General features: G+C 52.6%; 1 protein-coding gene across 1 annotated transcript in view; it reads left to right on the plus strand.

Moving 5' to 3' along the window:
- The window catches only part of DUSP8 (dual specificity phosphatase 8), a 42,775-nt gene extending 25,193 nt beyond the window's left edge, over positions 1 to 17,582 (plus strand). The window contains exons 4-7 of the mRNA XM_029061543.2: positions 2,003 to 2,169; positions 10,608 to 10,767; positions 11,628 to 11,751; positions 15,486 to 17,582. Coding sequence (XP_028917376.1) covers positions 2,003 to 2,169; positions 10,608 to 10,767; positions 11,628 to 11,751; positions 15,486 to 16,476 — 1,442 coding nt within the window. The 3' untranslated portion in view covers positions 16,477 to 17,582. The remainder of the gene's footprint in view (positions 1 to 2,002; positions 2,170 to 10,607; positions 10,768 to 11,627; positions 11,752 to 15,485) is intronic.
- The last annotated feature ends 234 nt before the right edge of the window (positions 17,583 to 17,816 follow it).

Here is a 17,816-nt window from a genome sequence, read left to right on the forward strand (position 1 = left end):
CTGTTTATTGTTGTACTGTCCTCTCCCAAGCGCTTAGTACAGTGCTCTGCACACAGTAAGCGCTCAATAAATAATGTGGTTGAATGAAGGAATAATAATAACTGTGGCTTGTGTTAGGTGCTTACTGTGTGCCAGGCACTGTACTGAGGGCTGGGGTGGATGCAAGTACCTAGAGAATCTACAGAAAAGCAACGTGGTTTAGTGGAAAGAGCCTGGGTTTGGGAGTCAGAGGTCGTGGGTTCTAATCCTGGCTCTGCCACTTGTCAGCTGTGTGACTTTGGGCAAATCACTTCACTTCTCTGTGCCTCCGTTACCTCCTCTGTAAAATGGGGATTAAGACTGTGAGCCTCACGTGGGTCAATTTGATAACCTTGTATCTTTCCCAGCACTTAGAACAGTGCTTGGCACATAATAAGCGCTTAACAAATACCATACTTATTATTATCATTATTATTATTATTATTATTAAGTAAATAGGGTTGGATATGATCCCTGTCTCATGTGGCTCAGTGGAAAGAGCAGGGGCTTGGGAGTCAGAGTTCATGGGTTCAAATCCCGGCTCTGCCACTTGTCAGCTGTGTGACTGTGGGCAAGTCACTTCACTCCTCTGTGCCTCAGCTCATCTGTAAAATGGGGAATAAGACTGTGAGCCTCATGTGGGACAACCTGTTTACCCTGTATCTACCCCAGCGCTTAGACAGTGCTCTGCACATAGTAAGCGCTAAACAAATAGCATTATTATTATTATTATTATTACTTAGCTGTGCGACTTAGGGCAAGTCACTTAACTTCTCTGTGCCTCATCTGTAAAATGGGGATTAAGACTGAGCCCCACGTGGGACAACCTGATCACCTTGTATCTACCCCAGTGCTTAGAAGAGTGCTTGGCACCTAGTAAGCGCTTAACAAATACCATTATCATAATTATATAAAGCTCAAAGTCTCAGTTGTGTGTGGGCAGGGAATGCATCTGTTATATTGTTGTGTTGTCTTCTCCCAAGCGCTTAGTACAGTGCTCTGCACAGTTAGCACTCAATAAATACGACTGACTACGATTGAATGACTTTCCCTACCGCCCCCGCCCCCAATTCCAGAGATCTGGTCATTCATTCATTCATTCGTTCGTTCGTTTGTTCGTTCGTTCACTTGTATTTATTGAGCACTTACTGTGTGCAGAGCACTGTACTAAGCGCTTGGGAGAGGACAACACAACAATAATCAGACACATTCCCTGCCCCTAACACACAGTCTAGAGGGGGAGAGACATTCATTCATTCATTCATTGTCACATTTCTTGAGTACTTACCGTGCGCAGAGCACTGAACTAAGCACTTGGGAGACTCCACTGTGACAGTAAACAGACACATTCTCCACGCAGGAAGCTCACAGTCTAGAGTGGGGGACACCCTCTGCCATTTTTCTGCTGTATGTCCCTGGGCAAGTCATTTCACTTCTCTGGGCCTCAGTTACCTCATCTGTAAGATGGGGATTGAGACTGTGAGCCTCACATGGGGCAGGGACTGTGTCCAACTTGATTTCCTTGTATCCACCCCAGCGCTTAGTACAGTGCGTGGCACGTAGTAAGAGCTTAACAGATACCATCATCATCACCATCAGACATCAATACAAATAAGTAAATGAGAGATATGGACATAAGCGGTGTGGGGCTGGGAGGGGGGATGAAGAAAGGGAGCGAGTCGGGGCGACGCAGAAGGGAGGGGGAGAAGAGGGAAGGAGGGCGCAGTCAGGGAAGGCCTCTGGGAGGAGATGGGCCTTCAGTAAGCCTTTGACGGCGGGGAGATTTATTGTCTGTGGGATATGAGGAGGGAGGGCGTTCCAGGCCAGAGGCAGGACGTGGGCGAGGGCCCGGCGGCGAGACGTTAATACAAATAAATAAATTAGAGGCGCTGATCTTCGGGGGCACGGGCGAAGGGGGTGGATTTAGCGGGTGGGTGGCAGGCTCCGGCCCGGCTCTGACCGGCTCCTCCCTCTGCTCCTCCAGGCGGCTTCGCCACCTTCTCCTCCTGCTTCCCCAGCCTGTGCGAGGGGCGTCCCGCCGCCCTGCTGCCCACCAGCATCTCCCAGCCTTGCCTGCCCGTGGCCAACCTGGGGCCCACCCGCATCCTGCCTCACCTCTACCTAGGCTCCCAGAAAGACGTCTTGAACCAGGTAGGACCTCGCTGGGGTCGGGACGGGGCGGGAGGGGGCTGTAGCTTGACCCGGAAGGGCCCCCTCTGGGGTCTTTAGACGGTAAGTTCCTTGTGGGCAGGGAATGTGTCGTTATATTGTTCGACCGGCCTCTCCCCAGCGATTAATACAGTGCTCTGCATGCAGGAAGCGCTCAATAAATATGATGGAATGAATGAATGTGTTTGTTATATTGTTCTATTGGACTCTCCCCCGCGCTTAGTACAGTGCTGTGCACGCAGGAAGTGCTCAATAAACACGATGGAATGAATGAATGTGTTATATTGTTCTTTTGGACCCTCCCCATATCTTAGTACAGTGTTCTGCACGCAGGAAGTGCTCAATAAACACGGTGGAATGAATGAATGTATCTGTTATATTGTTCTATTGGACTCTCCCCAACGCTTAGTACAGAGCTCTGCACCCAGGAAGTGCTCAATAAACACGGTGGAGTGAATGAATGTGTCTGTTATATTGTTCTATAGGACTCTTCGCAGCTATTTGTACAGTGCTCTGCACACAGGAAGCGCTCAATAAATACAGTGGAGTGAATGAATGTGTCTGTTATATTCTATTGGACTCTCCCCAGAGCTTAGTACAGTGCTTTGCACGCAGGAAGTGCTCAATAAACACAATGGAATGAATGAATATGTTTGTTATATTGTTCTATTGGACCCTTCCCATATCTTAGTACAGTGTTCTGCACGCAGGAAGTGCTCAGTAAACACGGTGTAATGAATGAATAAATGTATATTGTTCTATTGGACTCTCCCCAACGCTTAGTACAGAGCTCTGCATGCAGGCAGTACTCATTAAACACGATGGAGTGAATGAATGTGTCTGTTATATTGTTCTATTGGACTCTTCCCAGCTCTTAGTACAGTGCTCTGCACACAGGAAGCGCTCAGTAAATACAGTGGAGTGAATGAATGTGTCTGTTATATTGTTCTACTGGACTCTCCCCAGCACTCTGTACAATGTTCTTTGTGCAAGAAGAGCTCAATAAATACGATCGAATGAATGAATGTGTCTGTTATATTGTTCTATTGGACTCTCCCCAGCACTTAGTACAGTGCTGTGCTTGCAGTAAGTGCTCAATAAACACGATGGAGTGAATGAATGTGTCTGTTAATTTGTTCTATTGGACTCTTCCCAGCGCTTAGTACAGTGCTCTGCATGCAGGAAGCGCTCAATAAATACGATGGAGTGAATGAAAGTGTCTGTTACATTGTTCTGTTGGACTCTCCCAAGTGCTTAATGGGAAGCAGCATGGCTTAGTGGTAAGAGCCCGGGCTTGGGAAGTCCTGGGTTCTAATCCAGGCTCCGCCATTTGTCCCCTGTGTGACTTTGGGCAAGTCGCTTCACTTCTCTGTGCCTCAGTTCCCTCATCTGTAAAATGGGGACGAAGACTGTGAGCCCCTGGGACAACCTGATGACCTTGTATCTCCCCCAGCGCTTAGAGCAGTGCCCGGCACCTAGTAAGCGCTTAACAGATACCAACGTTGTTATTATTATTCTACCATAATAATTATTATTATTAGAGGGATCACTCAGCACTGTGTCTAGCCGGACCAGAGGAGGGGCGCTGGGGGCTGGGAGGGGGCTTGGGGGGTGGCAGGAAAAGCAAGGCTGGGCCTTTAAGGGCTCCGGCGTGCCTGGGCGCTGAGGTCACTGGGCCCGGCCGCTAGAAGAATCTGCTCGGTAAAGGAAAAAAAAAAGGAAAAACAGAACAGATTAGAGACAGAAACCACCGGGAGAGGAAGGGGAAAAACAGCAGGACCAGAACCCGGCCTTTAAATTCCGGCCGCCACCAACTTCTGGGGCTGGACCTACACGCCCTATCTAGTTATGGGTAGTGGTGTCCGTCTCCCGCCACTCTGGACTGTCAGCTCCTTGTGGCAATGTGTCCATTTATTGTTCTTTTGGACTCTCCCAATAGCTTAGTACGGTGCTCTGCACACAGTAGGCGCTCGATATATACGATTGAATGAATGAATGAAAGAATATCCATTCATATTCATAATATCTACTGACGTCTGTCTCCCCCTCTCTGGAATGTAAGCTCATTGTAGGCCGGGAATGCGGCCATTTATTGTGGTATTGGACTCTCCCAAGCGCTTAGTACACTGCTCTGCACACAGTAAGTGCTCGATAAATGCGATTGAATGAATGAATAACTGTAAATTTTTTATTTCTACTGGTGCCTGTCTCCCCTTCTCTGGAATGTGAGCTCATTGTAAGCAAGGAATGTGTCTGTTTATTGTTGTATTGGACTCTCCCAAGCACTTAGTACAGTGTTCTGCACCCACTAAGTGCTCAATAAATACAATTAAATGAATGAATGAATATCTGTAAATTATTTATTGCTATTGATGTGTGTCTCCCCCTCTGTAGACTGTGAGCTCGTTGTGGGCAGGGAATGTGTCTGTTTATTGTTGTATTGGACTCTCCCAATCGCTTAGAGCAGTGCTCTGCACACAGTAAAAGCTCAGTAAATACCGGGTGGGGGCGGGGGGCAAACCCCAGGCTGGAAGGATCTATTTATCTTGATGTTGACGCCAGACTGCTTGTTTTGTTTTGTTTTGTTGTCCGTCTCCCCCGTTTAGACCGTGAGCCTGTCGATGGGCAGGGATAGTCTCTATCTGTTGCTGAATTGTCCATTCCAAGCGCTTAGTACAGTGCTCTGCACATAGTAAGCGCTCAATAAATACCATTGAATGAATGAATGAATGAGCCAGGGCGGGGCTGGGCTAGTGAACAGGGCAGCCGCCCCTCAAGAGGGGACAGACACCGGCCTGGACACACCGACAGTGCTTAGTGACACCACCGTCAGGGCCACCTACCACTACGACTACTGCTGTTAAATAATAAATAATGATGGTATTTGTTAAGTGCTTATTATGTGACAGGCACTGTACAAAGCGCTGGGGAGGATAATAATAATAATAATGGTGGTATTTGTTAAGCGCTTACTATGTGCAAAGCACTGTTCTAAGCGCTGGGGGGATACAAGGTGATCAGGTTGTCCCACGTGGGGCTCACAGTTTTCATCCCCATTTTACAGATGAGGTAACTGAGGCACAGAGAAGTGAAGTGACTTGCCCCAAGTCACACAGCTGACAAGCGGCAGATCCAAACTCATGACTTCTGACTCCCAAGCCCGGGCTCTTTCCACTGAGCCACGCTGCTAATCGGGTTGGACACAGTCCCTGTCCCACGTGAGGCTCACAGTCTCCCTCCCCATTTTACAGCTGAGGGAACTGAGGGCCGGAGAAGTGAATTGACTTGTCCAAGGTCACACAGCAGACAAGTGGCAGAGGCAGGATTAGAACTCATGACCTTCTGACTCCCAGGCCGGGGCTCCAACCCATAGGCCATACTCCTGCTCCTGCTGCTCTTACTACTGTAATCATTCATTCATTCAGTCATATTTATTGAGCGCCTAGTGTGTGCAGAGGACTGCGCTAAGCGCTTGGACGAGGACAATGCAACGATAGACACGTTCCCTTCCCACATAATATAACAATAAACAGATACATTCCCTGCCCACATAATAATTATGCTACTTATTAAGTGCTTACTGTATGCCAAACACTGTTTTAATAATAATAATAAAAATTATAGTTGTGCTGGGGTAGATACAAGGTAATTCATCCAGTCATATTTACTGAGCACTTTCCGTGTGCAGAACACTGTACTAAGCCCTTGGGAGAGTACAATACTACAATAAACAGACGCACTCCCTGCTGACAAAATGCAACAATAAATGGACCCATTCCCTGCCCACATAATAATTATGGCACTTGTTAAATGCTTACTATGTGCCAAGCACTGTTCTGAGCGCTAGGGTAGATACAAGGTAGTTCATTCAATCATATTTAAGATCCTAGTGTATGCAGAGCACTGTACTAAATGCTTGGGAGATGACAAAATAGTAATAAACAGACACATTCCCTGCCCACAAGGAACTTACATCAGGTTGGACAGAGTCCCTGTCCCACATGGGGCTCACGGTCTTATCCTCATTTTCCAGAGGAGGGAACTGAGGCCCAGAGTGAAGTGACTTGCCCAGGGTCACACAGCAGAAGCGTGGCAGACTGGGATTAGAACCCAAAACTGACTCCCGGACCTGTGCTGTAGCCGCTAGACCACACTGCTCTTGTCGCTACTACTGCTGCTATTATTGCTTCTGACCTAGTGGATAGGGCCCGGGCCTGGGAATCAGAGGGACCTGAGTTCTAATCCTGACTCTGCCATTTGTCTGCTGTGTGACCTTGGAAAAGTCACTTCCCTTCTCTGGGCCTCAGTGACCTCATTTTAAGAAAGTGAGCCTGATGTGGGACAGGGACTGTATCCAACCTGATTTGTTTGTATCCACCCCAGTGCTTAGTACAGTGTCTGGCACATAGTAAGTGCTTAACAGATGCTATTTATTATTATTATTAGTAATAATAATGTGTCATGGCGATGCAGCCCCCAGTGCCTCACTGACTCCCCCTACATGGCTTAGTGGCTAGAGCCCAGGCCTGGGAGTCAGAGGTCATGAGTTCTAATCCCAGCTCCGCCACTTGTCTGCTGTGTGACCTTGGGCAAGTCACTTCACTTCCCTGTGCTTCAGTTCCCTCATCTGGAAAGTGGGGATTAAGACTGTGATCCGCGTGTGGAATAGGGATCGCGTCCAACTCGATTTCCTTGTATCCAACCCAGCGCTTAGTACAGTGCCACCCCAGCGCTTAGTACAGTGCCTGGTACACGGTAAGCACTTAACAAACACCAAAGTTAACAGCTATTTTTATTACGGGTGGTGGTGTCTCATCGCCCTGCTGCCAGCAGGGGGAGGCAGTGAGGCGCTGCATCATCACTGCCAGCAGGGGGAGACAGTGAGGCGCTGAGTCACCACTACCAGCAGGGGGCGATAGTGAGGGGCAGGGTCATCCCTGCCAGCAGGGGGCGACAGCGAGGTGCTGGGTCGCCACTACCAGCAGGGGGAGACAGGGAGGCGCTGGGTCACCACTACTAGCAGGGGGCGATAGTGAGGTGCAGGGTCATCACTGCCAGCAGGGGGCGACAGCGAGGTGCTGCATCACCACTACCAGCAGGGGGAGACAGCGAAGCGCTGGAGTACCACTACCAGCAGGGAGTGACAGTGAGGTGCAGGGTCATCACTGCCAGCAGGGGGCGACAGCGAGGTGCTGGGTCACCACTACCAGCAGGGGGAGACAGCGAGGTGAGGGACCCTCCTGCCCCAACCTGTGAGGGAGACAGAGAGACACCAGGACCCCACTGCCAGCAGAGGGCGCCAGGGAGAGGGAGAGAAGCGGCAAGGCCCAGTGGCAAGAGCCCGGGCCTGGGAGTCAGAGGATGTGGGTTCTAATGCCGCCACTGCCACTTGCCTGCTGTGTGGCCTTGGGCAAGTCGCCTCCCTCTCAGGGCCTCAGTTACCTCATCTCTAAAATGAGGATTAAGACTGTGAGCCTTAACCCGATTACCTCGTATCCAACCCAGTGCTTAAAACAGTGCTTGGCACATAGTAAGTGCTTAACAAATACCATAATTATTACCACCACACCCCCCAGAGGTACAGTGGCCTATTGGAAAGAGCGTAGGCCTGGAAGTTTGAGGATATGAATTCTAAGCCCTGCTCTGCCACTTATCTGTTTTGGGTGACCTTGGGCAAGTCACTTCACTTCTCAGCACCTCCATTTCCTCATCTGTAAAATGGGGATTAAGAGTGTGAGCCCCATGTGGGACAGGGATTGTATCCATTCAGTCATTCATTCAATCGTATTTATTGAGTGCTTACTGTGTGCCAAGCACTGTACTAAGCACTTGGGAGAGTACAATATAACAATAAACAGACACATTCCCTGCCCACAACGAGCTCACAATCTAGAGGGGGAGAAAGACATCAATATAATATCTGGCCTTATTACCTTGTATCTTCCCCCGATTAGACGGTAAGCCCGTCAAACGGCAGGGACTGTCTCTATCTGTTGCCGACTTGTTCATTCCAAGCGCTTAGTACAGTGCTCTGCACATAGCGCTCAGTAAATACTATTGAATGAATGAATGAATCACCCAGCGTTTAGAACAGTGCTTGGCACACAGTAAGCGCTTAAGAAATATCCCAGTTTATTATTATTATTATTATTATTATCCTTATTATTGTCGCCTCGCTGACTCCCCCTACTGGTGGAGTTGTCCCATCGCCTCACTGACTCCCTCTGCTGGCCGAGAGTGGGATTCCGGGATCTCTCTGTCTCTCATCACAGGCGGCCTTGTTATAGTGTCCTCTCCCAAACGCTTAGTACAGTGCTTTGCACACAGTACCCTCTCAGTAAATACGATTGAATGAATGAATGGTGTCCCCCACCTCGCTGGCTCCCTCTTCTGGCAGTGGGGTCCCATTGCCTCTCTGTGTCCCCTCACAGGAGGTGCTGTCCCACACCTTGCATTCATTCATTGTCAATCATATTTATTCATTTAGTCACAGTCGTACTTATTGAGCGCTTACTGTGTGCAAAGCACAGCACTAAGCGCTTGGGAGAGTTTATTAAGTCCCTTCGAGTCGTTTCCGATTCATAGAAACTCCATGGATATACTTTCTCCGGAAGGTCCTGTCGTCGTTATGGTCCCTGTCCATCTAGGTGCCGGTCTGCCTCTTCCACGTTTTCCCTGGGCTTTTCCTAGCATTCGAGTCTTCTCCGGAGAATCAGTCCTCCTGATTATGTGTGCAAAACACGCTAATCTAAGTCGAGTTATTTGGCCTTCCAGAGACCACTTTGGTTTAATTTGCTCTAAAATCCACTTGTCTGTTTTTCGGGCAGTCTATGGTATTCGCAGAAGCCTTCTCCTACACCACAATGCAAATGAACCGATGCTCTTTCTATCCTGTTTTTTCTTGTCCAGCTTTCAGATGCATACGTTGTCACTGGAAACACACAATACAACAATAAACAGACACATTCCCTGCCCACAATGAGCTCACAGTCTAGCGGGGGAGATATATTCATAAGTGCCGTGGGGCTGAGGGTGGGTGGAGGAATGAAGGGTGCGAGGCAGGGCGACGCAGAAAGAGTGGGAGAAGAGGAAGGAGGGTTGAGTCAGGGAAGGCCTCTTGGAGGAGGTGGGCCTTTGATAAGGCTTTGAAGGGGGGGAGAATCATTGTTGGATTTGAGAGGGGAGGCCATTCCAAGCCAGAGGCAGGATGTGGGCGAAGGGTCGGCAGCGAGATAGGTGAGATGGAGGCCCAGTGAGAAGGTTGGCATTAGAGGAGCAAAGTGCGTGGACTGGGTTGGAGTAGGAGCCTAGCAAGATCACTGGCTCCCTCTGCTGGCAGGGCAGCCTTAGCACCTCGCTCTCTCCCCTCACGGATGGCACCGTCTCAACCCCTCACTGTCGCCCCCTGCTGGGAGTGGTGACCCAGCGCCTCGCTGTCGCCCCCTGCTGGTAGGGGTGACCTAGCGCCTCACTGTCGCCCCCTATTGGTCGTGGTGATCCAGTGCCTCACTGTCGCCCCCTGCAGGCAGTGAGAGCCTTGCAGGGCAGGGCATCTTCTACGACGGGTTTAATCCAGGGGTGTTGAGGAGGAAGGGGTCACTCCAGCCCGGCCTCCTCACCCACCCACCCACACCACCTCACCTCTCACCCCAGGTGAGAAGCAGCGTGGCTTAGTGGTAAGAATCAGAGGGGCTCGGGAGTCAGAGGTCGTCGGTTCTAATGCCGGCTCCGCCACTTAGCAGCTATACGACTTTGGACAAGTCAATAATAATAATAATAATGTTGGTACTTGTTAAGTGCTTACTCTGTGCAGAGCACTGTTCTAAGCACTGGGGGAGATACAGGGTCATCAGATTGTCCCACGTGAGGCTCACAGTTAATCCCCATTTTACAGATGAGGTAACTGAGGCACAGAGAAGTGAAGTATCTTGCCCACAGTCACACAGCTGACAAGTGGCAGAGCAGGGAGTCGAACCCATGACCTCTGACTCTGAAGCCCAGGCCCTTTCCTCTGAGCCACGTCAGTTCCCTCATCTGTAAAATGGGGATCGAGACTGTGAGCCCACATGGGACAACCTGATAACCTTATATCTATCCCAGTGCTTAGAATGGTGCTTGGCACATAGTAAGCGCTTAACAAATGCCATCATCATATATGTACATATTTATAATTATAATTCTATTTCTTTTTATTAATGATGTTTATCTCTAATTCTGTTTATAATGATGCAACTGATGCCTGTTGACTTGTTTTGATGTCTGTCTGCCCCTTCTAGACTGTGAACCTGGTGTGGGCAAGGATTGTCTCTCTTTCGTCCTGAATTGTCCTCTCCCAAGTTCTTGGTCCAGTGCTCTGCACACAGTAAGCGCTCAATAAATACGATTGAACGAATGAATGAACATCTCGTTCTTACCCCCAGGATCTGATGACCCAGAACGGGATCAGCTACGTCCTGAACGCCAGCAACTCCTGCCCCAAGCCGGACTTCATCTGCGAGAGCCATTTCATGCGTATCCCCGTCAACGACAACTACTGTGAGAAGCTGCTGCCTTGGCTCGACAAATCCATCGAGTTCATAGGTGAGAGGGCCAGCCCGACCCTCCCTTCCCCGGGCCCTGAGGGAATGTGTCTGTTCATTGTTCCGTTGGACTCTCCCAGCGCTTACCACAGCGCTCTGCGCACGGGAAGCACTCAATACATCTCAATGAATGAGTGGGTGGAGGAAAGGTGGGCCGTGGGGAGGAAGTCAACAGGAGAGATGAGCTTTGGGAAGGGACTTGAGGGGGGGATCCTTTTCCTTTTCTTCTCTCCCTTCTGCATCGCCCTGACTTGCTCCCTTTATTCATCTCCTCTCCCAGCCCCACACCGCTTATGTCCATTTCCGTTATTTATTGATTGCTATTCATGTCCGTCTCCCCCTCTAATAATAATAATTATGGTATTCATTAAGCGCTTACTATGTTCCAAGCACCCTTCTAAGCGTTGGGGTAGATACAGGGTAATCAGGTTGTCTCACGTGGGGCTCACAGTCTTCATCCCCGCTTTACAGATGAGGTAACTGAGGCCCAGAGAAGTGAAATGACTTGCCCAAAGTCATCCAGCTGACAAGTGGCAGAGCGGAGATTAGAACCCACGACCTCTGACTCCCAAGCCCGGGCTCTTTCCACTAAGCCACACCGCTTCTCTATCGTTATTATTATTATTATTATTGCTCTCTCCCCTTTAGACCGTCACCTCACTGTGGGGAGAGCACTTGCCTCCCGACTCTGTTGTACTGTCCTCTCCCAAGCGTTTAGTACAGTGCTGGGTACACAGTAAGCGCTCGACAAATACACTTGCCTGAGCGACGAGGGGGGTGGGAGGAGGGCGAGGGGCTCCAGCTCCTCCCTGACGGCCATCCCTCCTCTCCCCCGCACCGTTCCCCGCCGGGGTCCTGCAGACAAGGCCAAGGTATCCAGCTGCCAAGTGATCGTCCACTGCCTGGCTGGGATCTCCCGCTCTGCCACCATCGCCATTGCTTACATCATGAAGACCATGGGCATGAACTCCGACGATGCTTACAGGTAACCTATTTGTTCCTAATAATAATATTAATGATAGCGGTACTCGTTAAGTGCTTCCTATGTGCCCAGCACTGTTCTAAGCACGGTGGTAGGTACAAGCTAATCAGCTTGGACACAGTCCCTGTCCCACACGGGGTTCACACTCTTCATCCTCATTTTGAACCGAGGCCCAGGAAAGCAAATAATAATAACAATAATAATAATGATGGTACTTGGTAAGCGCTTATTCTGTGCTAAGCGCTGGGGTGGGTACAAGCAAATTGGGTTGGACACAGTTCCTCTCCCTCCTGGGGCTCAAAGTCTCCATCCCCATTTTACAGGGGAGGCAGCGTGGCGCGATGGAAGAGCCGAGGGCCCGAAAGTTGGAGGTCCCGGGTTTGAGTTCCAGTTCTGACACCCGCTCCCTGTGTGGCTTTGGGCAAGTCACTTAACCTCCCCCGCCTCAGTTTCCCAGCTGTAAAATGGGGTTAATAATACGTGAACCCTACCTTGCAGGGGTGTTGCAAAGAGTAAATAACTAAATAATATAAGGCCCTTTGGTCATAAAATCACCACTTAGAGATACAGGTATTATTCATTCATTCATTCATTCAATAGTATTTATTGAGCGCTTACTATGTGCAGAGCACTGTACTAAGCGCTTGGAATGAACAAGTCGGCAACAGATAGAGACAGTCCCTGCCGTTTTATTAGTGCTTAGTACAGGGCCTGGCGCATAACAAGTGCTTAACAAATACCATAATTATTATACGGTAACTGTGGCCCAGAGAAGTGAAGTGACTTGCCCAAGGTCACACAGCAGGCAAGTGCAGGAGGCAGGATTAGAACCTGTGACCTTCTACCTCGCAGGCCTGTGCTCTATTCACTACGCCCTTCTGCTGCAGAAATGACTTGCCCAACGTCACATAGCAGGCACATGGGGATTAGAACCCAGGTCCCTCCGGCTCCCAGGTCCCGGTCTCTAGCCACTAAGCCACGCCGCCTCTCAGTGCTTCTCTATTAATGTCTGTCTCCCCCTCCGAGCTCGTCATGGGCAGGGAGTGTTTCCGTTTACTATTCTATTGTAGTCTCCCTAGCGCTGAGCCCAGGGCTGTGCACACAGTAAGCGCTCAATAAATCCGACTGACAGATTGACAGACCGACCGACCGCTGCTGGGGCGGCAGTGGAAGTAGGGGGGCCATCTTGGGGTCATAGTGGTATAGCCCCCAGCGCCTCACTGACTCCCCCTACTGGTGGTGTTGGAGCAGCACCTCACTGCCTCCCCCTACTGGTGGTGGTGGTGGCAGCACCTCACTGTCTTCCCCTACTGGTAATGATGGCGCAGCGCCTCATTGCCTCCCCCTACTGGTAGTGATGGCGGCCCAGAGCCTCAATGACTCCCCCTACTGGTGGTGGTGGTGGCCCAGTACCTCATTGTCTCCCCCTACTGGTGGTGGTGGCCCAGCGCCTCACTATCTCCTACTAGTGGTGGTTGCCCAGCGCCTCTCTGTCTCCCCCTACTGGTAGTGATGGCCCAAAGCCTCACTGACTCCCCCTACTGGTAGTGATGGCCCAGCGCCTCACCGACTCCCCCTACTGGTAGTGATGGTGCAGCGCCTCACTGACTCCCCCTACTGGTGGTGGTGGTGGTGCAGCGCCTCACTGACTCCCCCTACTGGTGGTGGTGGCCCAACGCCTCACTGTCTCCCCCTACTGGTAGTGATGGCGCAGCGCCTCACTGCCTCCCCCTACTGGTGGTGGTTGGACCATTGCCTCTGATTCGTTGATTCATTCATATTTATTGAGCGCTTACTGTGTGCAGAGCACTGGACTAAGCGCTTGGAAAGTACAATTCGGCAACAGATAGAGACAATAATAATAATGTTGGTACTTGTTAAGCGCTTACCGTGTGCAGAGCACTGTTCTAAGCACCGGGGTAGATACAGAGTCATCAGGTTGTCCCACGTGAGGCTCACAGTCTTAATCCCCATTTTCCAGATGAGGTAACTGAGGCACAGAGAAGTGAAGTGACTCGCCCACAGTCACCCAGCTGACAAGGGGCAGAGCCGGGATTCAAATCCATGACCTCTGACTCCCAAGCCCGGGCTCTTTCCACTGAGCCACGCTGCTTCCCTATCTAACGACAGGCTCACAGTCTAGAAGGGGGGAGACAGACAACAAAACAAAGCAAAACAAATAGGCAGGCATCAATAGCATCAATATAAATAAAGTTATAGATATAGACTCATTCATTCGTTCATTCACTCAATAAGATTTATTATTAATAATCATAATAACGATGGTATTTTTTAAGTGTTTACTATGTGCCAAGCACTGTTCTAAGCGCTGGAGTAGATACAAGGTAATCAGGTTGTCCCACGAGGGCCTCACAGTCTTCATCCCCACTTTCCAGATGAGGGAACTGAGACACAGAGAAGTTAAGTGACTTGCCCAAAGTCACAAAGCTGACAGGTGGCAGAGCTGGGATTAGAACCCACAACCTCTGACTTTCCATGCGTCTCTAAGCATTTGGGAAAATGCAAATCAACAATAAGTGGACACATTCCCTGCCCACAAAAAGTCTATTGGGGGTGGCAGATATTAATAGAAATATTCAAAATAAAAGAGACATTTAATAATAATGTTAATAAATTATTAATATCAATAATAAATCAATAGGGACAAAAGTGCTGTGGGGCTGTCGGCACCATGTGTGAGTTTGTATCTACCCCAGAACTTAGAAAAAGCATGGCGTAGTGAAAAGAGCCAGGGCCTGGAGTCAGAAAGTCATGGGTTCTAATCCCGGCTCCCCGACTTGTCCGCTGTGTGACCTTGGGCAAGTCGCTTTACTTCTTTGCGCTTCGGTTACCTCGTCCGTAAAAAGGGGTTTGAGTCTGTGAACCCCATATGGAACAGCGACTGTGTCCTACCCGATTTGCTTGTACCCACTCCAGCGCTTAGTACAGTGCCTGGCACGTGTAAGCTCATTGCGGGGAGGGAATGTATCTGTTTATTGTTGGATTGTAATCTCCCAAGCGCTTAGCACAGTGCTCTGCACTCAGCGCTCAATAAATGCGATTGAATGAATAGTAAGTGCTTAAGAAATACATTTATCGTCGCTATTTTTAGGACAGTGCTTGACATCTAGTAAGCTTAATAAATAACCTCATTTTAATTATCATTCTTCTCTGCACCTCAATTTCCCCATGTATCAAAGTGGAGATTCGATCCCTTCGTCCCCATTGGGCCCTTGAGGGGACAGGGACCGTGGTCGACCTGATGATTCATTCATTCAGTCATATTTATTGAGCGCTTACTGTGTGCAGAGCACTGTGCTAAGCGTTTAGGAGAGGTCAACACAACAATAAACAGATATATTCACCGCCCGCGATGAGCAGACGTTCTAGACCTGTTGGTTCAGTGATATGTGCTGAGCCCTCGCTGTGTCCAGAGCCCTGTACTAAGTAACGATGGTAATAACTAGGGTATTTATGAAGCGATCACCGGGCGCCAAGCACTGTTGTAAGCGCCGGAGCACCGCTGTAAGCGCTGGGTGCTTGGGAGAGTCCAGTCGAACAGTAAGCAGACACGTTCCCCGCCCCCGACGAGCTTCCGGTCTCAAGGGACGAGCTTCGTTCTCGGGGAGCAGAACGATGGAATGGGGGGGAGGGGGAGGGGGAGGGGATCTGGGGGCAGCGGCTGACGGGGACCCCCCTCCCGACTTTCCCCCGGCGCCCCCCCACCCGCGGGTTAGGTTCGTCAAGGACCGCCGCCCCTCCATCTCGCCCAACTTCAACTTCCTGGGGCAGCTGCTGGAGTACGAGCGGAGCCTGCACGTGCTGAAGGAGCTGCAGGCGCGTGGCGGAGAGCCCCCCGCCGAAGCCCCCCGGCCCCCGGCCGGCCCGGCCCCGCCGCCCCCCTCGTCTACCTCAGAGAGCGCCGGGGCGGGATCCCCGGGGTCCCCGCGGGCCGAGGCGGAGCCCCCCGGCCCGGCCCGGCTCCTGCAGCAGGGCCTCCGCGGGCTGCACCTCTCCTCGGACCGGGTGCAGGACGCCAACCGGCTCAAGCGCTCCTTCTCGCTGGACATCAAGTCGGCCTACGCCCCCAGCCGCCGGACCCCCGCCCCCGCCCCGGGGCCCGCCCTCTCCGCCGAGCCCCCCAAGCTGTGCAAGCTGGACGGTCCCCCAACCCCCGGCGGGTCCGAGCCGGACGCGGCCTCCAAGGCCAGGCCCCGCCGGAAGCACCGGGCCCGGGCCCCGTCCCCCGGCCTAGGCCTCGGGCCGGGCGGCGTCAGCGCCCCGCGCCCGCCGGCCCCCGGCGACGACGGGCCCCGACCGGGGCCCCCCGACACGCCGGGCACCCCGGCCCAGGAGCGGCCCTGGCCCTTCACCCCGGACGGCCCCGGGCAGGGGAGCCCCGGGGCCCTGTTCGCCCCGGCCTTCCCGCCCTTCGCCCTGGCCGCCGGCCTGCCCTCCGCCGGCCTGCCCTCCGGCCTGCCCCCCGGCCTGCCCCCCGCCGGCGGGGCCGAGCTGCGTCTCCGGGACAAGGCGCGGGCCGAGCCCCCCGATGCCAGGCGCAGCTGGCACGAGGACCCGCCCGCCGACAAACAGTTCAAGAGACGCAGCTGCCAGATGGAGTTCGGGGACGGGGTGGGTGCGGGCGAGGGCCGCGGCCGCGAGGAGCTGGGCAAGATGGGCAAGCAGGCCACCTTCTCCGGCAGCATGGAGGTCATCGAGGTGTCCTGACCCCGCCCCCGCCCTCAGGGGGTGCCGTCCTGTCCGCCCTCACGGCCCCCATCCCCACCGTGGGGATGGGGGGGGTCCTGCCGAACTCCCGACCCCCGAATTCTGGGCCGCCCCCCCCAGGGGGCAGAAGCGACCCGGGAGGTCGCCCCCCGCTCTTTTCACCCCCCCCCAACGGCCCTTTGGGGGTCCCCCGCAGCCCGGGGGGGGGCCCCCACTATAAATATATTCTACAGACGATGGAAGAGGGCGAGACGGTTTGACGGCGATTTTTATCGAGGCGTCAACTACGACTTGGATTTTGGGGGGGGGGGTTTGGAGATTTTTAATTTATTGGACGTGCGCGAGGTGTTCATTCTGGTAATGATTCGAGGCCGGCCCACGTGCGGCCCCTTCTTTAAACTCTGTTTTTACTGTACGGTATTTAAAATCGAAACACAGGTTTCTAAGCAATACGAAGCCCCGCGGTTTCCCTTAGGGAGTCCCCCGCGCCCCCTTCCTTCTGAGCACAGAGACCCCCCAAGCCCCAGACCCCAGCCGGAAGGCTGGGGGGGTGGAGTGGGGGGGTTTCATGCACTTTTTTAAAAAGAAAAAAGACAAAAATAGAGAGAATCTTAGCCACAAACTGAGCCGAGGACGCTTCCCCCTCCCCGTGACCCTCCCCTTCCATCTCTGTGCCCCCCCATCCCTCTTCGCTTTGGGGGGTTCCGTCAGCGCCCCCCTCCCTTCCTCGACAAAGCCATGGGGGTCTCCCCCCGTCCAGGGGCGGGGGGTCGCAGCCGGTCCTTGTTGATTGAGGTCCGGGGAACGGGAGGGGGTCGCCTGAAGACCTCGAACGGTCTCGGGGAGGGGGACCCCAGAGAGGCCCGGCTGGGCCGCCGTCCCAGCGGAGGCGATTTGGGGTGATGGGGAGGGTCTCGGTCTGGCTCTTGAGGGGCGAGGCCGGGGGTGGGGAGGAGGGACCTGGGAGCCGGCTTTCTCGAGGACCCCCGTCCCATTCCCCCGCCTCGGCCCCTTGGTCGGAGGCGGGGGCCTCGGAGCCACGAAGCACAGCCCTCGTCTCTAAGAGGCTTGGCGTGACCCCGAGGTCAGGGGTCGGGGGTCCTGGGGTCGGGGGGAGGAGGGAGGGGGTGGGCCTGGGGCTGCTGCTCCTCAGGGCTTGGGTTGGGGGCTAGTGAGCGTCGGGATTTTTAATTCTGCGGTTTGACCCACCTATTTTCTCTTTTCTCTCTCCCCCCGCCCCCCCAACCCAGGAACGGGAACCCCACAGAGCGCCCCCATCCCCTCCTCCCCCTGGTCAGTGCTTCCCTCTGCCTCCTTTCCCTGGACAGTTCTCCCCTCCT

Source organism: Ornithorhynchus anatinus, chromosome 3 (assembly GCF_004115215.2).
Source record: "Ornithorhynchus anatinus isolate Pmale09 chromosome 3, mOrnAna1.pri.v4, whole genome shotgun sequence".
NCBI classification, from domain to species: Eukaryota; Metazoa; Chordata; class Mammalia; order Monotremata; family Ornithorhynchidae; genus Ornithorhynchus; species Ornithorhynchus anatinus.